Genomic DNA, 21771 nt, shown 5'->3' with positions numbered 1-21771 from the left:
GGCATGCAACCGTCCTCTTTTCCGGCCTTCTTTTCCGCGAACGACGACGATCACCTGAATTGAATTGATGGGTGTCTGGCTCTCGGCGAGCTCGCGATCATGCGCTCGATCACTAGCCCGGCGGCAATGCATGCCGTGTCCTCCGGTGGTGGTCCAGCGGTTGAATTGGTTAGTGGAAGGGGATCCCCAAATACATATATATATGCAGGATCTCGGACTAGAAAATAAACTAGTCCAAACGTACTAACGGCAGGATATGGGGATAAAAGCCACCACGACCGAGCAAAGCAACGCCGGCCGCCGTCTGGCCCGTAGGTGGCCTCGGCGATGGAGCGGCGAAAGGCGTCGTGGTCGATCCGTGACAGCAACAAGAGACGAGCAGGACGGTGGCCCGGCGACTAGCCTAGCTAGCTAGCTCCCCCTACGCTACGGCTCGATTCTTTGGACGGGGCTTTATCCGGTGGATGGATGCCTCGTTTGTCTCGTCACGTTAAGATTCTTGCCAAGCTTGGCGGATGAGGCTTACTTCTCATGCCATCGCTGGACACAAACACTATGGCGTAAGCAGCGCGTATGCAGAAAATCGCTAGATAACCAAGCCTGTATCGATCGGCTCTGTATATACAACGTACCGTGCTCTCGAAAGCCTTCCGGTCGTTGCATTGCTTGCCCGGAAAGAAAAATTGAAACAAGAGCATGCAGGCAGCCGTTGATTTGATCACTCAAGAAAGTGTGTACGCAGGACTTGCCAAGTAGGGGCATTCTGCTGCTTCCTGCTCCTGCGTCCCCCCCCCCCCCCCCCCCCCCCCTGACACAAGGATAGGACGATTGATAATAAAGGGGGAGAAAAGATAAAATACCTCGTCATCATCATCTCAATCATTCACCCCCTCCGCCGGGACGGGACGGACGGCCAGTGGAGCTAGCGGAGCAGATCCAGGCGTACGGGGCCGCACGCAAGTTCGCCAGCGCGACGGCCGGATCGGAGAAGGCGTGGCGTCAGCCTCAGGTCAGCTCCGCCTCTGCCCGGCTGGCCCGCGCGCGCCGCATGCAGTGCCACAGGGGCTAGCCGTAGCGGCGTGGATCACTGACTGCCGGGTGGGTGTTTCATGTTTGGGTGAGGTCACCCGCGAGGCAGCCTGGGCCGGGGCATCCGGCGCGACCCAGCGGGCGCGGAAGCAGGGCAGGATCCGCTCCCGGCCTCCCGGGTCTGGGCGCTCCTCCAGTTCGACCCCTCTCCGCCCCGCCTGCCTCCGCGGGCGCGCCCACACCGCGCCCACGACGAGCTCCTTTCGCGCCGAGGAATGCGTGACGGGAAGGCTTTGATGGGATCGGGCGCCCAGCCGCGCGCGGCGACCACTCCGCCATTCAATTGCACGCGACGGGACGAGACGGTAGCTGCCCCGCCCGCCCGCGCGGCGCCATACGGGACGGGCAAAACGGAAGGAGCAACACGGCGCGTGCAGTGCAGGCCCTAATAAGATCTCCTCGGTTCTCGGCGCGCCTGCTTTATTTGCGACTGTAGCTACACAGTTCTCGGTAGGGACCGCTCCGTGTGCGACGGCATTCCGATCTCCCCCGCTTGGCCATAGCTAAAACCAAAGCCTTGGTTTGGAGCACAAGGACATCAGCAGTCAGCAGGCATGCTTTTCAGAATTAATAGTTTCGTTGAAAAGATACGTTATTTGAAAAGAAATTTTCCGACGGGCATACGGCGACCCTCTCGCCGACGTTCTGCCAGCTGGTCCCTGGCAGGGTTCGTAGTTTGACGTTCCATTACAGGAGCACAGGCCGCCGCAGGCATATGCATGCAGCTAGCGCCACCAGCCGGTACGGCGAGTCGGCGAGAGCGACGGCATGGCGACCGCGTCCGAGCTTATGATGGCACCATGATAAGCTCGATCCGCCGATGGATCCTCCCCTCCTCCCCATCAGAATTCAGAAATCGTCCGGGCCGGGTGACGGGAAGATGCCGTCGCCATGCCTGCACGCGATCGATTCGATCGGGCGGGCGCCATAATGTCGCCTGCGCCGTGCGTCCCGAGCTACTACCGATGGTCATTCCCCTCCCCCACCCCACCCTGCAGCCGCAGCGGGTCGATCCGATTGACGCCGACGGATGGCCCGATCGACCGCCGAGTTTTTATATGCGTACGACGATACCACGAGCGATCCTGCCAGCGATGCGATGCATCCCGCACAGTACCCGCCGGGTGACCTCAGGCGTGCACGTTGCACAGACGCCCGGTGACCTCACGGGCTGGTGGCATGCGCGTCACGGCCCTGCGCCCGCTGGCAGCTCCCCATTCAATGCATGCGTGTGCCGCAGCAGTGTGCGCTAGCTGGGGGTCCGTGTCCGTCCGTCTGAGGGAGGCAGAATGGCAGGTGCACGCAGGAGCTGCAAGCGCGGATGCTGCGACGCCAACGTACCAGTTTTTGAGTTTCTTCTTTTTTGCCCTGCAGTGCCCACGGTTTTGACATCACTACATGACACTATTTACTTCTCCGCTAATGTATGCTGCTGGGGTTAAACGGTGGACAGCCACAACATTGCGCGTGCCTTTTTCTACCTGTATCTCTCTTGAACTATAAAGGCATGATGGTTTTTTTAAGCGGCAGGATACTTTGGGTCTTGGCCATCTATGAACTAAACGAGCGGCCTACGGGTGTCTAATGGTTGATGATTAAGCTAGGCTAGCTAGCTATGTTTGGATTCATTATCTCTACTAGTTATTATCGACAGCTATCTCATTAGCTGCCTCAACCTAGCTAATTTCAGCGAATACACAATTACCATCCACAAACAATAATCCAACCAACTATTAGCGGGTGGATCCAAACTAAGTATTAAGCACTAGCCAACTAACGATTCAAGATGGTAGATCCAAACAGGACCAGAGCGTAATACGTATTTCTAAATCATATGCTTGATTGAGAGACAATGCATTACGTAATTTGAAAGATAATCACATAACATAAGAGATACTTTTTAGACCAATAACTTAAGAGGGATAACATAATTAGGGCTCGTTTGGCATTTCAGTCCAATCTCAAAATACTCAACTGCAATAGGATAGAAATAGTTTTTAAAGCAGTTGGGAAAAAAACCCTTAAATCAACACAAAAAAAAAACCCCTACCACGGATTCTAAAAACCAATACCAGGTAACAACTACAAGTTCTCTTGTTAAGTTTGTTCACTCCTTGAAGTCGTCCTTGTCATTTGCTGGAAGCCCAATGTTTCTCCAGTAAACTGCAAGAGCACTCCCTCCAAGCTGTCACGAACAAAAAAGTGAAGACCTTTGAGACCACACATTTACTTATGCCAGCAAGCAAAATGTTAGTAGTGAGTGCAAAAGAACTGTGGCGCATATACACAGGGCTAAGAGAAGGAAACTAGGAAACTTACGGCCATGCACACAACGCTGACAGCAGAAGGAACAGCAACGAGAGGATTTGTGAAGTGCTTTTGGGCAAGTAAAAATCCAAGCGCAGAACTCTGCCAAAAAAAGTGACATTGTTAAGCACTATATGAAAATGCACATTGCTCTAGGCATGGGAAGGAACTTCAGAACTGTACAGACATCTAGCTAAGGAATATTTTGATGATTCGCGAACCAAACTACTAGTAAAACCAGGACGGTTCAGACTCCAACAAACCTTCATTCCGCTGAGCAGAGTATCAATAGCAAAAGATCATCTAATTTTAATTTGTACTTAGTGGTGGAAACTAAACAGATTCATCAAGAGGCTGTATACCGTCACCAGTCATTAGACAGAGATAACACGCTTCGAGAGATCAGGCAGCAAGTTAATTTTACAGAACATTGATGTCTAAGCAAAAACTACATGAAAAACTGCACCAGCACAGTATCTCACAAATAAGTCATCAAATATATTCTTTACTTGCCCACCATTTTCTAATAATATCAAAAACAAAAATAAGAACCAACTAAACAGTAACGGTACTACAAATTTATATGGCTAGATAAGAACAGATTGAACCTGAGCACATCAACATATCTTTACCTGCATGCCACATTCAATTGAGACGGTCCTAGAAGTTGATTCACCAAAGGTACATAGTCTCGATAACCCGTAACCAATACCAAATGCAGCAACATGTAGCAGAGCAACAGGGATAATAAGCTGAGCACCTTGAGTTTTCAACACTTCTGCGACTTGCCCAATCTTGCAAATTTCAATCAAAATTAGTGAAAACAATTAGCATTTCATTCATACTATCCAAAGTATAACTATGAGGAGAAACTTTTACAAAAAGATAAGAGAACAGGATACAACTATTACACATTACTAGTTAAGAGATAAATTTAGGCACACCTGAGTACAAACATCACATGCTTGATTAGGTTAAAATGGGTATCCCAACAAAAGTTGAACTTTTTGACCCAAAAGAAAGCCGTAGTTAAATTCTTTTTGTCATGAAACATATAAAGTTGATTTTGAATTATTAACAAACAGCTCTACAAAGGCTTGAGCTTACGCAAGTAAGTTCTTCGTTATACTTACAGGGCTCGCGCAAAGCAAAGTGGTGAGGAGGACACCAATCAGAGGCGTTACGGTGATAATGCGCTCAGTAAACTTGGGGAAATATTCATGCGCCAACACTGCATAGTGAAAAAAATATAGTCACACAAGCTGACAAGAAAATATTTCTAAGATACTAAAGCCATTAAAATTAATATCCCATTAAGTTTTTTTAGGCACCTCCAAGAACAGTCGGCAATAAAACAACCTGGAAAGTACTGATGGCCAATCCCTGCACAAATATAATATCCTTTTAACTCACGCAGGCATGATTAAGAAAACAAATAAGGACAGGGTTGTAGTGTCCTTACTGCTGCATCAACAGGAACTAGTTGACCAGCAAGGAGTTTAGTCAGGAGGGGTGTCATTACAATAGCACCAATTGTTGAACAGCTAAAACACGCAGGGGGAGAAATGTTAGAGTGCAATAAAGCAGCAAACTGAAGGAACCAACATAGCAAAAAAAAAAAGACTCTAAATAAAAATTAAGTAACACAACAAAACAATAGGGTGAAATCAGAAATACTACATGCAACAGTAAAATGGTCTCCTCTTCAAATTCTACAGAAAAAGAATTGTGCACGAACAGCTTCTACTATGATACGTACTCCCTCCGTCCCATGAAAGTGCAATCCTGCATTTGAAAAAAAAAAATCCCACAAAGAGTGCATTCCTAGAAATTGGATCTCAACTACCTGCCTAATTAAGTGGTTAGATTCGATTTGCATACTAAAACTAACTGCATGTGGCCAACAAATAAGGGCATGAGGGTCTTTTCACGCTACTACTAATCTGTCTTAAAAAAACTAGAATTGCACTCTTCATGGGATGGAGGGAGTACTAGACAAGATACAAAACCCCATAGATGCTGGTTAGGTGTGCAACCATTGTTGGCACTAATTTTGTTGAAGTGGTGTTACGAAAAGAGCTGACATCAGATGAACTTGATATGTTAAAGCTAGTGACAGTAACTGAGAGCACTTTTCAAAAAAAAAAAGTAACTGAGAGCAGGTATGCAGTGTCCAAATCAATATATTTTATTTTCACAAGCAAGACATCAAGCTTACGTGGTCATAAGAACTGAAAGCGCAACATTCCCCTTTGATATGTAAGTTGCAACATTTGATGCTTGTCCACCAGGGCAACATGAGACCAAAATAAGACCGGTTGCAAGAGGAGCAGATAACTTCAAGGTCTGCAATATAAGGCACCTAAATTATGTGCTTATAAATGCATGAATTAAAATGGCATGGCTTCAAATTTCATGCTGTAGAAGAAATTCTATGTTCAAATGGTTTTAGCAATGAATAAACAAAAGTAGGTTAGTTTTCAAAAACCAAAAGTAGGTTACCTCCAAAATAGTATATGAACATCTCATCTTAAATGCACACAATTAAATAGAGAGATTATGTTTTAGAATCAACCAACTCTTGTAAATCGTGGCAGAACATGGACTAACATTGTTCACTCAATATACCATGACAAATGGGACAGTACAATCACCATACAAGGAAATATAGAAGATTAAGGGGCTAACGAAAGAAGTAAAGAAACTGGGCCACATTCGCATCTGCCAAATTTGCTGGCAAGCAAGTTTGATGCCACATCTTTTAACACCTTTTTTGTTTAATCTTACCTAAGTCTATATTAAATTCTCGAATAAGCTTGTATATCACAGAAACAAAGTCCAGCATAACAGCAATCAAAAACAAAGGTACAACAGATTGTGATTGATTGGACTGGAAATAACAATCATTGTCAGATGATAGTGTTTTCCTAGAAGAAACATGATCATAGTTTCTACACTCACTGTTGACAGATTAAGCTCTATCCAGCAATAAAAGTGCTTATCTAAGTAAAAAGTGAAGGGAAATAAAACACATTATAAGGAGTGATCCTTTATTTCAGGCTTCCAGCAGGCCAGCTGCACACACAATGATTAAACTTTATACCATAACCAAAATTTAACCAACAATACAAAAATATACCAAAGATTCAAAAAACAAAGCAAAAGAATATATTGTATCCACCACAACACTTTAGTAACCTAAAATCAGCAAAACTCCATACTAGTTCATGACAAAACATTGGAAATGTAAATAAAATTTATGTTTTTTTTTGCTATATTAGAGTTACCGTCGCAATAGCTAATCCTAGCAAAGGTTTGATCAAATACTGTGCAAGAAATCCAACACCAACCTGCAAAGAAGCAATTCCATTAGAACATAGATAATAAATTATATATTACTTTGATGTTGAATATAGAAGACAAAATCTTATTAAAATGCAGAAACATACTGTCCATGGGTTCCTCAAGCATCTCTTAAAATCTTCAAATGTCAATGTTAATCCCATGGACAGCATTAGGAATCCTAACCCAACAGTGAAAAGATCGGTCTCCAACCAGGTAACCTGCAGATTGTCCAATGAAACCCCAACAAAATGGTAAGGTGTTGATTGGCAGTAATGGCAAATGAAAATGGGAGAAATGTTACCATAGATGGCTTGTAGATGCCAATAATAGTACCTATTATAACCTGTCACAGGTGATCTCTGTATTAGTAGATTTACAAACATCTGTACCATATCCACTATATATAACTGTACATTAGTTGGCAAAAGAAAACAAAACCTTCATATACTCTCGTACAACATACCCAGACAGGGAAAAGAGTGGTAAGCAGCTCCACAATTTTTTCATACTGGCTAACTTCGGCAGGCAAGCTCTCCGGCTCGACCTTTTTTTCATACTTGCTAACTCCGGCAGGCAAGCTCTCCGGAAGATTACTGGATACATTAGCTTCAGCCTTGCACAAAATTTGGCGGCTCCTGATGATAAAAAAGATTGGACAAATTAAACTCTAGACATGCATAACAACAATTATCCCAATAGCCTAATTGAGCAGTAATGAAACTATCAAACAACATCCAAAAGAGCAGTTTAGCTAGTTCACATAATGAAGGATTATTTCGGGGAAGTTAACACTCTTAGAGGAAGTCACTATCCACAAGTCTTAGTAGTAAAACCAAGAGACTGACAAAAGTTCAAGAACCGCAAAAGATAGTTTGTAGGCAAAGATAATAACCATTTGGTGTTATCATGAAATCAAATATGAAAACAACTGATCATAGTGGGCGATGAAGGAAAAACTAAATAATGAAAATGTCATAACACATAACAGCAGGAAAGATATCAAAGGATGCCAAGATTGAGAGGCAGAGGAGAATATAAATGGAGAAGAGATTACAGGACTTTGGCTGGGCCAAAGGATAGAGTATGACAGCTGTTTGAGGTCCTTACAAAGTCACTTATCATCTTCGACCTTCAGGTGCAAAGATTTAGTTCAGAAGCCTTAAAAGTTAATAAGTAACAAACTTGTTGACATGTGTTTCACTATGTGTTCAAGTCAAGTTTTATCAAAATCAAAGCTCACGAGTGAAAGGCACAGGTGCAAAGTAATATACAGAGCGTACAATGAAGTCCAGCCAATCACATGACAAGACAAGTAGACAAAGTAACTCTATTGATGAGCTCGTCTTGCTGGACCAACTTATAATGGCAGAGCGATAGCTTTTGACCAATATGACAAATTACAAGAAAGGTAATTTTCAGAGCGAAATTTGACAAAATTTCAGTAGGCACTCCTACATATTATGTGCTCTATATTCAAAAGATGCAGCAGAACCCGTTTGAAGAGGTAACTTCAAGCATCATCCATTTCACCACTTGACTACAGATTCCACTAAAGAAAGCCGCTAAGTATCTTTTTCTGTTCGCTGTCATTCATATCTAATTCTCTAACTAAACAGATTTCACTGGGAAAAACACATTGTGGTCCTGAGTCGGTGCGACCTAGTGGGACAGTGAGACCTAAGCTGCATCCAACAGTACCTACTAGTCACTTTCCAAGTTCAGAACTCCCGAAGGGTACTACAGAGTTCTCTCTTGACAGAGAGATGCAGGTGTCCAGGACTCTGCTTCTGACTCGCGCAAAATGGACAAGTCAACACCCTAAAACCACATTTGTGTTGACAAAATCAAACCTCGATCTTCACAGTTGGCCAACCCACTCCCTGAACCGAAGCAATTCCCATACGCGCATACCTCAGAACCGGAGCGGCAGTAGCAGATAGTGCAGACGCGACGGGCAATCCCAACCCGCGCTTCTCGTTCCTTCCCCCATGACTTGGCAGCGAGCACGCGATTCCCAACCCGCACCCTGCACGGAGAACCGCACCCAAAGTAGTCAAAGCCACCTCAAACAAACGAGAAAGGGGGACCGATTCAGGCAGGCTTCAGCGCCCGCGTACCTAGCCGAGGAGCCGGGCAGGCGGCGGGGAGGGGCCGCGGGCGGAGGGCCCGGGAGAGGGAGGCCATGGAGCAGGAGGCGGACGGCGCCGCCATGCGGGAGGACGAGATGCGGGCGCGGGTGTTTCGGAGCCTATCCCCTACCCGTGGAAGCGACCGGGGGGCAGGGTTTAAGAGCCGACGGGGAGTGAGGGGAGACGTCGGCCGAGGGGAGATGATGTAGTAGTGGTGAGGCCGTCGACCCGTCGTCGGGGAGGGTGCGGACAACGGAAATCGTGGGGGCGCCGCGAGAGCCACACATCGGGGCTTCTCGCCCCCGCCGCACCTGTGGATCAGGTCCTGCTTGGCTGCTTCCCCCCGCCTACCGCGCCTTCCTCCCTCCCAGCTCAAACTGCTCTGGCGCTGCGCCACTGACACCCGTGGCCCGCAGCGGGGCTTGTGCGCTGTCCTTGGGTTTGGGACTCGGGTGGTGAGCTCAGGTCCATGGGAATATTATCTTTTTTTTTCCCGATGCGAGGAGTATTATCGGGATGCATGAACTGGACGGACACGAAATTTTCAAGACTTTTCTGGCCGTCGCCACTCGCCAAAGCTTTTGGATTTTGCCTTCTGGACACGGGCGTAATCCCGCCGCGTTAAAAACGATTGTCCGCTACCCGGAGGAAATTTGTCTGCGCTCTCCCAGGCCCATCGTCCCGACTCAATTTTGAGGCTCCTGTCGCTCCCCTAATCCGAGCCACATCGTCTCGTTTCGCGGCTGTCCGATCGTCCGGGCCACATCGTCTCTTTTCGCGGCTGTCCGATCGTGACGGTCTGGCCGTCGGCAGCCAGGCTCATAATATTTTGCAAAAATATGCTTCAATTTTATCGGAATCAAACCGCTGTCAAACGAGATCCTCCGAAACGGTAAATATGCTCATTTTTCTTACATACAAATAGATAGATACGAAAATATTTCCATACGAAGAAGAGAATTCCGAGATCAAAGCAATTTTTAAAAAAGCCACCCGCCTTCGCTTTTACAGAAAACCCCCGCCGTTAGCCCTGCTGACGCGACCATGGCTCCGGCCCTCGCCTACCTCATTCATCTCCCTTTCCCTCTCTCATCTCCTCCCCACCGCCCGCTCTTGGCGCCACCACTGTCGTTCCACAGCTCCCTCCCCTTCTGCTTCTCCCATCCTCCTCCTGTGTGCCGCGCAATCTCGCTCTGGCTACCCAAGGAAGCCCCGCTACCCCCTCGCTAAACTCTAGCCATCGTGGCTATGGTGGAGCAACGGTGCCCGATCTTGCACACTGCTGGCTCCAGTTTCCATGAGCAGAGAGAGAATATACACATACGGATTCCACCGCCGCAAAATATGGATGGACAACGCTTGCTGCAGAAGCTGCTCCTCCCCAACCCTCCTTCCTCTCCCAACACTGCGGAGGATGAATTTGGTTCATATATTTTACGAAGGTTTCATATCTTAGCTAATTGTTTATAAGAATTTGGTCCTTTCCCGTTACAACTTGATTAGGAGATGGGTAATTCTTGCTTATTGTTTAGAGGAATTTGTTCACAAAGTTTCCTTGTCCTTTTGCATATGTAGAATATTATTTAGGGTTCTATTACAGGGAAATCTGTTGTTCCTTTATGGTACTACATCAGTACATCTAAACCAGCAACTAACAAAGAAAAAATAGGAAAATAGAAGAGTGTAAATCTACTTGTTTCTGAACCACCCTGAATTCCGTATGTAACTTTATGGCTTGCAAGTATTTGATGACATGTCATCGAACCAACTCAACCAAGCATTACGTCCCTGCCAAAAAGAAACAATCATGTGCCCTTTGGCGAAATTTGGAAATTGCTTCCTGTCAATGACCTGACAAATCAATTGTCTTGTATTGCCTAGACAAGAATGAAAATTTTCTTCTTTTCTTTTTGTGTATTTGTAATATATTAATTTCTCCGACAAAAGCTTTCATTTATGTTGTTCTAATCAAGCAAGGAAGTAAAGAACAGTAAAGCAAGAATATCGAACCTTGTAGTGTCTGACAGGGTGAAGAGTAACTCAAAGATGCTGGAAAGGTCAAGGGAGAAGTCATAAGCCAAAATTGAGGGTCTCCATTTGAAGAAAAAAACACATAGTAAAACACTTCAATCCAGACTGTTTCTACGACTAGCAAAGTTGTAGTTGGTCGTGACCATGATAGCTTTTTAATTGTTTTATTTGATTAGTAAATATGTATGGTAGCAGGAACAGGTTGTTGGGCTGGGAGGAATTCTGTAATTCCCTAGAACCTTAATCATGTTTGTGTAAGTCGTAGCACTTCTATCATAAATATTTTGGATCCTCAACTTAAGTTTTGATCATGTGCTTCTATGTCATCATGTGCTAGATTTGATGTCTGTATGGCATACATTGTGAAAACGATAAGAGGGCATGTCATTTGCAGGCCCTGATGAATTGGGTGTTCATGAACTACTCTGTAAAGTATCTTTCTCGGCCCTGTTGCTAATTGCAGATTCTAATTTTTTGTGTGCCCAAGGCAGCATTAACTTCTATTTAGTGTTTATTGGTTGTTGCTCTCGGTGCATTGCTCATTTCTGTCTAAGAAGAGAAGTTCTAAGTGTGTTTTTGATTTGCTCCAACAAGCAAGCTAATGTAGGATCTTCTGATACATGTTTTGTGACAGAACCGAAGAAAGTGAAAAGGCCACTCAGTCGCGTTAAGTAGTTTTGTGGATGCATGCAATGCTGTGTAGAGGAGGATGAATTTTGCCCCATTGCCTGCTGGTACCTTGGCAAACATCAGTGGTTTTCAGGTATGCTGGTATCATGTATGATATGTAAAAGATGATCATGCTGCAGCCTTTTGCTTCTAATGTTTGCTGCTAAGTCATTTGATATGTTTCACTAAGATTGAATACGTTGAATGGAACAAATTTGTACGCCATACTAGAACGCCCCAGCCAGACTCTAGTGATCTGTTAGGCCGCACTCGGCGGGCCGGCACCCATACACACAGCCTGCTCCATCATCTGGCCTTGCCCGACCCACGTTACTATGGCTGGAACATCTCTCTCCGTCTTCCGGCCCGTCGCGTGCAGGCGTACAGCTGAGGAAGTACGCAGGAGGGCCGCGTGTGGGAGAGGGGTTCCTGTGCTCCTCTCTTGCGCCGTTGTGCCGCCATTCGCATTTGGTCGCCATCTCTAGCTATATACACGCACGAATGGTGCTCCTACTTTTCCACTGTGTGTCAGCCAGGAATGCAGCATAGCCGCGTCGACAACCATGCAAAGATAACCTATAAACATCCGCTTCTGGTTCAAGTGGCCCATCAGCTCGGTCGATCGTAGGCAGTGGTGTGCATGCCTTCATTCGCACGACCCGTCGGCGTCACCAGCCACAGTGCATAACAAACCGGATGGCTACCGGCGACCAGGTAAGGTAATCGCGCCCACCCGAAAGTCCATCACACTCGTTTGGCCGTCGCACGGCCGGGAGGAAGCCTCCCGCGCACACCATATGCAAGCGGAGCCGAGCAATGATTCGGCCGTGCCGCCGCGGTAGGCGAGGCGAGGGTGCGGCCGGGCGGGTCGCAAGCAACTCGGAGTTAGTTAAAGCTGTGAGCAGGAAGCAACATGATTGCGAGGGCGACGCGCCGGTGTGGGTGTGGGTGCGCGCGGCCGCTGGCGAGAGTTGAGTTTGTTACTCTGATTTCCCTAAGGAGAGGCGCCATCGGGGTGGTTAGCGCCGAGAGGGACTCACCCGTGAAACCAAAGCAAGCCCCCGTCCGCCCGTCGACCCATCTCGACCGAGGAGGAGCGCTCCTGCTTTGCCGCTTTGCGCAGCAGGGAGATGAGCCTTCCCTGTCGCTCGGAGGCGCACCTCACTGACCGCGCGAGGATGTCATGGAAATGCAGTGTGTACCCGGGGCCCGATGGAGATGTGCTGGTAGGAGTACGTGTTTTAGTGGAGCCGCCGCGATTAGTTAGCGGTGTTCCCCCCCTAAAAAGGAAGGTTAACTTATTGCAAAGCAACGACTAATGAGATGCTTGATGTGGAGTTTAATTATTAAAAATCGCCTTATGTTTCTTGTGACTAGGGCACTAGGCTGCCGGGCACTAGGGCACTACCTCCCACGCACTGCCTCTGGCAACAGTTGGCAACTGCCCGACGGCTCTTACGCAGAAAGCACGGGCAGAAGCACAGATAGAAAAGAACAGCAACGATACTCTCAACGCGGTACACCAACGTACTTGCCCGTGTACTACGCGCGAGCGGCTTGGATGTATACAGAAAATTGTGTCACTTCCTAGTAGATCTTGTTTCGGAGCTGGAAAGCGTTCCTGAGCCAGCGAGAGTGGGAAATGCGACCTCCCCGACGTGACCTCGCCTGACATAAAGCCCAGGAACGGGGCCGGCTTGTCCGCATCAGATTCAGAGGGGGAGATTGTTTCAAAAAAAAGATTCAGAGGGGGAGGAGCCCAGGCCTCGATGAAGTGTGGTCGAAGGAATTCACGCTGGCGCTGGCACTGGCACCTCCCGGGATGGCACGGTTACCATTCCCACAGCCGGACCGGTAAGACGAACGGATCACCCGTTGAACCATGTTGGGAAAGAGCAAACCGTTCCTTCTAGGAAAAAGAAAACGAACAAATTGCCATCGCATTGGGATGGTCACAATTATCATGTCCGAGGAGTCGTACGATCCCAGCCGTCGATCTTCACCAGACCGTGCTGACGAGCACGATCGCAGCACTCAACGCACACACCAGCTGTCTCTAGTCTACCACGCTGTAGTAGTACTACTGATTTCTGAACACCTGGTGATCTGAACCGTGAGCAGCAAGCAGGTAAACCCAGCTGAAACAGCGCAGAGCAGGAGCGCACGCCACGCCAGGTAAGCAAAGCCAATCTCACTCGGGTCCAAAAGCTTCGAGCCCAACCAGAGGCAGAAGCCATTTCCCAACCACCGGGGAGAACGAGCCCGACACCGCGCTCCGGTACGATCGGGGCGTGCTCATTCCCCTGCCGCCTTCGCCCCTCGCTCTCGCAGACGGGCGGGCCCCACGGTCTCCCCTGCCCCTGGCATGCTCCCCCAGCTATATAAAGCGCGACCGCCACGCGTTCCCAGCACCCACCCCCAGTTCGCTTCGCAGTCCTCGGTCGTCCTCTCCAACACGCCCCCTGCTCCGATCGGTTCGTCCAGGAGGTACGGTTCGTCGCGGTCCAGCTCAGTTTAATGGCGGATTAGTTGCATTTCTGGTCGTAGCTGCTGCACCGAGCAGAGCTCTGTTTACACTCTCCCTGTCCGATTGCGAGTGCGGCCGATGATTCGATCTGGCTGCATTAGGTGTGGTTTCAGAGTTGTGTTTGGATGGAACCAAGTACAAGTTTAGTTCCTGACATTCTCTCATTTTTTCTTCGTACCGTCTCGTGGTTGTTTCGAGTTCGTCCGAGGTCAGTGGTGATTAGCCAGTACGGGCGGGCAAGTCAAAAATTGGAGTCATTCAGTTGGCAGCTAGCTGATTTTTTTGGCCTCTGGTCTTCCTAATCTTCTTCTGATCATTTTGTGTTTTAAATTCCGTGATCTTGACGCTTTTGGAGAAGAACACCAGTTGGAGTTCAAAAGAAAGATCTTGCATGCGATTTTCTTTTGACATTTCGGTCTGTTTTCTTCAGTTCGCAGAGGCTAGCTGTCTGCCTTGGAAGCCGCAGCCATGCAGGAAGCTCTCCTCTCCCCGGCCAATGCCGGCAGCCTCCGCTCGGCCTTGGAGCTCAAGCCGTTCGCCTTCGGGGACCAGCGCCTCGCCTCGCCGCGCTACCTCAACCTCGCCTGCGGCGGTGGCGGCGACGATGCCGTCGACGCGCTGTTCCGCTGCTCCTCCCCCTTCAGCCCCAGCTTCGGCTTCTCCTCGCCGTCGCCGCTCGCCGCCTCCTCCGTCTCGCTGTCGCCGTCCTCGTCGGCCTCCCTCGTCGACGACTGCGACGACGCCGCGGCCGCGGCAGCCGACGCCGCCACGGGCCACCGCCTCCAGCTCGCGCGCCTCGCGCTGCAGTACCATGAGGTGGCCGACCGCTACGAGCTCTGCCTCGCCCGCCTCGCCGAGGCCGCCGACGAGGCTGCGGCGCTCCGCCGCGAGAACGCTGAGCTCCGCGTCGCCAACGGCGACCTCACGCGCCGCCTCGCGCTGCTCAGCGGCATTGGCAAGCAGGCAGCCGCCTCCGCCATCGCCGACGAGGTACGCCGGCTCCGCTTCGTCGACCAGAAGGCCGCCAAGGAGCGGGCGCCCGAGAAGCTCGCCGTGCTGCCCAAGAGCATTTCCGTCCGCTCCAACGACTACCTCAAGATGAACCAGCCCAACCAGGCCCCCGCCGCGCCGGCCGCCAGCAACCGCAAGCCTCGCGCGTCGAACGCAACCAAAACCAGCTCGGTGAGTCCCCCTGGTAACGCGGTCACGCCGCGCGAACTCTAACCACATCCCGGCCGGTTGACATCTTCTTAACATTATTGTTGCTCGCACCCTGATGCGCCGCACGGATCAGCAGCGCGCGCACATGGGCGGCGGTGGCGGCGGTAAGAAAGGCGAGGAGATCGTCAAGGAGCAACACGCGGCCGGCGGCACGGAGCTGGAGGTGTACAACCAGGGCATGTTCAAGACGGAGCTGTGCAACAAGTGGGAGGAGACCGGGGCGTGCCCCTACGGCGATCAGTGCCAGTTCGCGCACGGCGTCGCCGAGCTCCGCCCCGTGATCCGCCACCCGCGCTACAAGACCCAGGTCTGCCGCATGGTGCTCGCCGGCGAGGTCTGCCCGTACGGCCACCGATGCCACTTCCGCCACTCGCTCACCCCCGCCGAGCGCCTCCTCCTCCCCCGCCCTTAGCCCAGCAGAGGCACGGAACCGTTCGGTTTTGCTTCGTCTCAAGTCTACAAGTCAAGTATATAATTCACACGAAAATGTACAAAAAAAAATGCAAACAGCGTAAATAAGATACATGTATACAAGTAAGATATAAAACAGCGTAAAGGAAACCTGATCGTAGAATTACTTTTCAGGAAATGTGAATATTCATACACAAGATTAGCTTCATCGTCAGTCAGCCGGGGGTTCTCAGGGACTTCAACTACTGTGTCTTCTGTTCATGTAATCTATTTTTTTGGGTGTATTTGTTAGGTGATAGCTGCCCATTTTCTTCGATGCAGTGGGCGAGGGCTTGATACAATAAACTCAGTATGGCTGTAGATTCAGCAAGCACCTTTCGATGTGCAGGTGACATTCAAGTATTCAACCGGAATGCTTGCACTTGATGCAAGGAAATGCGGGTGGAAGTGAACCCTGCCATTTTGTCTGTTCATGATGGGTGTTGGATTTTGTGCGGAGGGTCTCAGGCTAGCTTTTGGTGTTCTCTGAAACTGGGCGTGTCTATTCATCACCACGCATGTGACTGGCAGCAGCCCAGCTCCTCCAACGGCTACGCGGCCCATGAGGAAGGAAAGAGCCTTTGCTTCTGACCTTCTGTGCTGTACGCAATAACGCAGATGCATGAGCACCGTGTACTTTGGAAAAAAGAACTCCACAATGATAAAAAATAGAAAATGTTCTGGAATAAACAAAAATATTCCATGAAAGAAATTGTTTCGAAAAAAATAAATATTCCATCACAAAATAGAAAATATTGTGAGAACAAAATAAAATGTTCCATAAACAAGGCAAAGTTGTTTTGGGAAAGAAAATTGTTCTAAACAAATAAAAATGTTTCGGAAAGCCGAATGATGTTGGGACGTATGGCAGTGAGCTGCCGGCCAATGAGGAAGAAGTTAGAAAGAAACAGCCATTGAGAAAGAAAAAGGTCGGGCTTTATATATGGGGGCCGCACGCATGCAAGATTAGATCTGCTTGTGCTCTTCTGCGACAGCTCGTATTGTGGTAGCGCACGACAAATAGAAATACCGCTGAAACCTCCTTTCCATTGTGTTGGCTTGTAATTTTTGCAGTACATATGTTGGCATGTTGCTCACGACACAAGTTTTCGTTTTTGAAAGAACACGACACAAGTTTCTCTGTCAGAAACATCGTACTCCAATAAATCTTTGGTGGTGTTCATTGCACTAGCTTTGCAGCTAAACGCCAGTAGTCACCAAAAAGAGAACAAAGAAATATGCAGACTGACATGATATTCTTGAGCACATAAGCATTCAAAAGGCGAAACATTAGAAAATAAGTCAGACGGCTGATCACTTCAACTGCTGACAAGAACGTTTCTTCAACATTTTTTGCCGACAAGCAATGAAATCCAAGCAGCTTCGTCGGGCTTAGCAGAAAAATCTATAACGGCGGATCTAGAAATTGCCTGAGAGACCCAGGCTGAAACAGTGTATGTAGGCGAACTGGGCTGATGTTGACCTGTTGGGCTTTTTTTTTCCCCTTAAGTGGAGATAACACAAATTTAGGGCCCATTTGGCATGGTTTATTTGGCTTCAGCTTCACGTAGCAAATCGAGATACCATAGCTTCTTGCTTTATAAAGCTGTTACCGGTGAAGCCGTTTTAGGTGAAGGGGCTATTTGGGTTGGACCTAGGCTGGAGCCCCCAGCTCGTAAATACTGGAGTCACGAGCGCGGGTGCCATCCAACTCGTCGCAGAAAGCCGCCCGTCCGTCGCTGCAGGTGGGCCCCACGCCACTGTTTATCTTCCTCCTCACGACAAACACCGGGTTTGGAGGGCTGCTAGGGGGTGTGGAATCCGGCACCACTGGACATAGAAGAAGGTCGGTGGTGGCAGGGAGGCTATGTGGCGGTGGCGGGTTGAGGGGCGGCGTGGCGAGGCAGTGCGAGCCACCAGCCGCCGACAGTCGGGAAGAGAACCGATGCGCCAAGCGTCGGACGGGAGAGCGTGAGAAGCCGTCAGAGACGGTTGGTTGGCGGCGGATCCAGCGGCGGCGGCGGCAGGAGCGAGCTGCTCGTGGGCTGTAGGTTGACCTTCTGCGACGCGCTTGCTTGCAGTCGCACCTCGCAGCCCCCGGTCTGAGTCCTGGACCCGCCCCTAGCAGCTCGAAACATTCTTGGTGCTACGATATGTTTGCTGTTGGCAACCTTACGTAAGAGTTGCAGTCGAACTGCCCAACACAGTAGTAGCATCGGAGTAAATTGTGACACTGTATACTGCTTTCGCCAAGCTAGATGCGACACGTCTTACCTATCTACAAACGTAACAGAGTAACCAATAACCGGCGTAACTAACTGTATATTGGTGAGTATATTTGGGAAATATCAGGTGCGCAAGAGTCTACTAGTGAGCATATACTCAAATTCAATATCGTCCTTTGAATATATGCGCAAACGAAATAGAGTTATGGACAAGCCCAACCTGTCTCTGCATTCTCCCTCGGCCCATGATCGCTCTATTTTCCTCTTTGAGAGCACAGAGCAGGCCAGGAGAACGCTTGCTTGGATGGCCCACTCACCATAATCCACAGAATTTTAGCATTTATCTTGTTTTTTCTAGCGCGCTTCGTCAGATTAACATGGAGGCTTTACAAAATCCTCTGGTTGGAAGGGTACCCTTTAGGTGCTCTCAGTGCTGCCCTTTATTTGGAGCTTGGATTCTTGTTTTTATTTTTTATTCTGAGTCATGTCGCCATTGGCACTCTTGCGAGAATTAAAATGTTCCAAAAAATAAGGAGTGTAATTACAGAGCTTTTGAAGCGGTTGCATGATTGCTACAGTTACCAGGAATTGGAGAACTTCAGCATAGCAACCCCATGCTTTAGGATGGTGTACAGGCAAAACGTAACATGTACAGACTACAGAGGTTAACCAGAAGCAAAAGGAATGCGGAAGACTTCTTCCTGGGCCGCGCTCGCGACACGTCCACTGCAGATTCACGCTACCGCGCCACGGACGCATGGAGCATGCCGGAGATGCTCCTGGACGCGAGCACGGACTTGTACATCTCCATGATGAGCCTCTGCCCGAGCTCGTCGGCCTTCTGCTGCGCCTTGCTGCTGGAGCGACGCGTGGGCACCCGCTTCTGCCACAGCGCGTCGGCCGCGGTGGGCAGCGCACGCGCCGCGGCCGGCTGCGTCTTGGCGGCGCCCAGCATCACGTCCACGTAGGCGTCCCGGATCCGGCCGAGCACGCGCATGGGCGCCTTGGCCACGGCCGGGGCCGGGGCCGGGGCCGGCGCCGGCGCCCTGCCGCGGCGGCGCTTCACCCGGAACATGCCGCCGAGACGCACGGCCCACGGCCTGGGCCCGCTGCCGCTGCCATCCCCGAGCCGCACCAGCCTGTGCCGGCGCCTGCCGCGGGACGCCGCCGCGCCGGTGCCGTCGGCGGGCTTGTAGTCGCGCCGGCGCCAGTAGGACCTGATGCCCTTCGTGAACCGTATCGGGAAGGCCTCGGCTTCCATCGCTCCCCCCGCTCGCTGACCGCGTCGTCGGCCTGATCGAATCGGCTTGTGTCTGGTGGGAAGAGGGGACTGAGCTGCTGTGCCGAATGATCACGGCGGCTCTCCTTTTATACGATTGTTGTCGAGAGCTGCTGCCGTCACGTGCGCAGGCAAGATAATAATTCGCAGCGGAGAAATGTTCAGAAGCTTTAACAGTTCGTACTTCCTAGAAGCTGCAGAGGTGGTAGGTGAAGTGTTCGCTTGTGTCAAGTTATATACAGGAGGCAGGTGCAACGTCAGTCTGAACGGCGAATTGTTGAGCTGGTAGTTACGGGCGCGCACGAGTGTGTAGGCTAAGGGTAAACGAAGGCTGCAAGCCGGTCAGGTCAGATGCACTGTCCCAAACGGCCGGGTAAACTAACGCTTTTAAATGAAAACGATGAGTCATGATAATGTGGTTAACGAGGACTTTCTCCGTTTGACTTGGCTTCCTAGGCTCCGGAGTTTGGAGATTCAGTCAGGCCGATCCGGTCCGCGAAAATGTGTGTGAAGCTTATCATCAGCATGTGCCTAACCGGTCGCTATCGGTTTCAGGTTTTATTGTTTAAAGAAAAGCTCACCTGTTCCTTGTTTGTTATCGCAGCAGGGACGTCACTGGCATTGGGCAGTAACAGTAGTAGTAAGCAGCATGGATTGGCAGGAAGACGCATGCACGAGGAAAATGAGCAAGCACACCTCATCTTGGAAAAAGGGCAAGATAATCAGGGCTTTAATGTGACAGTGTGATGGCTGCAGGTCATGGTGGGTTGTGGGCGTTGAGTTGCAGAGCTAGTGAGACATTACAGTTTGCTGATGATCTCTGATTCGTTTGAAGGGAATGATTGGGGTTTTGGGCTTATACATGGCACAGGAAGAATATAAAGTATTATTGCTCCGTCTATGAGTTGTAGGTCGGTGGTAAGAGTGGGATCCACAGATGATTGTGAACTTGTTCAGCCGTCAGAAATCAAAGTGTGATGGACGCCTGTAAACTACCTGAGGATGTAGGTATGCAGCGCTTCCTTACGTGAGCATGACTAACAATTAATTTCTCGCAAATGACTAGCAGTTTGTGACTTGCGACTCCCTCATCTAGTTAACCACCAACTACAAGGTTATAAATTTAATTTCCAGCTGGTCCACTCTTGTGTTCGTCGTAGAAAAAATTAGGTCTTGTTCATTACTTGCTTACGTGTTTTCTTCTAAGTAGACTAGACCGGAGACGAGACTTCCGAATTTTAGTACCCTGGCTGCCATTACAAACTTGTTTGGTCCGCTAGTGTTTGTCCGCGAAGCTTATCAACATGCGCTTAATTGGTCGTCGGTAGCGGTTTCAGGTTACAACACTCTCTTCTTGAATCTTGATGAACTGAAGACCCTGAGTTCGACTATGGCTTTTTTTTGTTTTGTTTTGTTGGCGTGGCAGGCACTCTCACGCAGGTCTGTTTTCTTATGGGCCAGTTGTGGCCCAATCCATAAGATAGGATAAGAAAAATTGGCGTTTCGCTTATCAGCCAATGTACAAAGATTGGGCTAAGATTCGGTCTACCCAACCAAACAAGGCCGTCAATATGATTTCCGTTATCAATAGAATTTAGAGTACTCGCAGATATGGTATGCAAGTGTGGTAGGTACGTTGATCTTACCGGGAAAGCATACATTTCGATGATCCAATATCTTTCCAGCTCCATTGCGGCGAAGTAGTAGATGATCAAACTAGAACACGCTATTTTTGTGCAATGAATTTATCAGTAGGGATAGTACAATATGATTTTTTTTTTCCGATTCGCTGAAGTATTTCTTACGGCATGAAAACGCTACTTTTATCTGGATATAAAAAAACCACGTTATAATATTTTGGTAGAAGAATAATCGCACGACTAATACAAGCAAGGCTCTCACTATACTCTGATGATCATATTACAACATACCATCTGGCGAGAACAAGTCGATGTATGTATGTATGTATGTATGCATGCATATGTTGCTATCGTTGCGTGCATACCCAAAGCAAGCAAATTGCTTGATCGCCGCTGGTTAGTTCTTGGTCGCTCATGGCGGCCGTCACAGAATCCGCGTCCACGTACGGCCACTACGTTCTGTTGCAGCCGGAAGCGCAGCCCGATGATAACTGCGAGGACGACGACGACGTTGTTGCCGCCCTCATCACCTTGGTGCAGATTTTTGCCGTTCTCGCGCTTTGCTTCGGTTTCGTGCACATTATTTCGCCCTTTATTTTCCCCGTAGATCCTGAGATCTCGGTCCGGATTACCGGCGTCGGAGGGCTGGACGATCCGCGCAGGCCAGCCGTCTCGCCCTTCTTCAACCTCACCATCCACGTCGACAACGATTATTCTTTCTTGCAAGTTTTCCACACCTCAGGCCTGTTTGCTTGGTAGCCACTAGCCAGAGGTTGCCACAAATACGGTTAGGAATGTGTCAATGCAAAGTTGTGGTATCACTGTCTTGGGGCAAATAGACATGTTTGGTTGGTTTCTA

General features: G+C 49.1%; 3 protein-coding genes across 6 annotated transcripts; 1 reads left to right on the top strand and 2 right to left on the bottom strand.

Annotated features, from left to right (window-relative positions):
- Positions 1-3002: 3002 nt before the first annotated feature.
- LOC112892066 (probable sodium/metabolite cotransporter BASS2, chloroplastic) lies at positions 3003-9048 on the bottom strand. 2 transcript variants are annotated; one of them, XM_025959134.1, is made up of 14 exons: positions 8859-9048; positions 8653-8767; positions 7796-7870; positions 7205-7376; positions 7043-7084; positions 6846-6959; positions 6684-6746; positions 5615-5742; positions 4859-4940; positions 4728-4779; positions 4530-4627; positions 4029-4190; positions 3409-3498; positions 3003-3274 (listed from the first exon to the last, which is right to left on the bottom strand). In XM_025959134.1, the coding sequence occupies exons 1-14, from the start codon at positions 8950-8952 to the stop codon at positions 3197-3199; spliced, it is 1365 nt and encodes a 454-aa protein (XP_025814919.1). In that variant the 5' UTR covers positions 8953-9048; the 3' UTR covers positions 3003-3196. The 2 variants fall into 2 exon arrangements, with proteins under 2 accessions (XP_025814919.1, XP_025814920.1); XM_025959135.1 differs by lacking the exon at positions 7796-7870 and having other exon boundaries at positions 8859-9046.
- Positions 9049-9878: 830 nt separating this feature from the next.
- On the top strand, positions 9879-16202 carry LOC112893555 (zinc finger CCCH domain-containing protein 9-like). 3 transcript variants are annotated; one of them, XM_025960946.1, is made up of 4 exons: positions 9879-10312; positions 11536-11664; positions 14528-15279; positions 15392-16202. In XM_025960946.1, the coding sequence occupies exons 3-4, from the start codon at positions 14566-14568 to the stop codon at positions 15728-15730; spliced, it is 1053 nt and encodes a 350-aa protein (XP_025816731.1). In that variant the 5' UTR covers positions 9879-10312; positions 11536-11664; positions 14528-14565; the 3' UTR covers positions 15731-16202. The 3 variants fall into 3 exon arrangements, with proteins under 3 accessions (XP_025816731.1, XP_025816734.1, XP_025816732.1); XM_025960949.1 differs by having other exon boundaries at positions 9881-10312; positions 15395-16202; XM_025960947.1 differs by lacking the exons at positions 9879-10312; positions 11536-11664 and adding an exon at positions 12992-14057.
- A 2293-nt stretch (positions 16203-18495) lies between these two features.
- Positions 18496-19445, bottom strand: LOC112894707. Its single transcript, XM_025962498.1, has one exon. It carries the CDS (start codon positions 19252-19254, stop codon positions 18733-18735), a length of 522 nt encoding a protein of 173 aa, XP_025818283.1. The 5' UTR covers positions 19255-19445; the 3' UTR covers positions 18496-18732.
- Positions 19446-21771: the final 2326 nt, after the last annotated feature.

Source organism: Panicum hallii, chromosome 5 (genome assembly GCF_002211085.1).
Source record: "Panicum hallii strain FIL2 chromosome 5, PHallii_v3.1, whole genome shotgun sequence".
In the NCBI taxonomy this organism is placed as follows: Eukaryota; Viridiplantae; Streptophyta; class Magnoliopsida; order Poales; family Poaceae; genus Panicum; species Panicum hallii.
The sequence above is the reverse complement of the archived record's forward strand: the minus strand, read 5'-3'. Positions and strand labels throughout refer to the sequence as shown.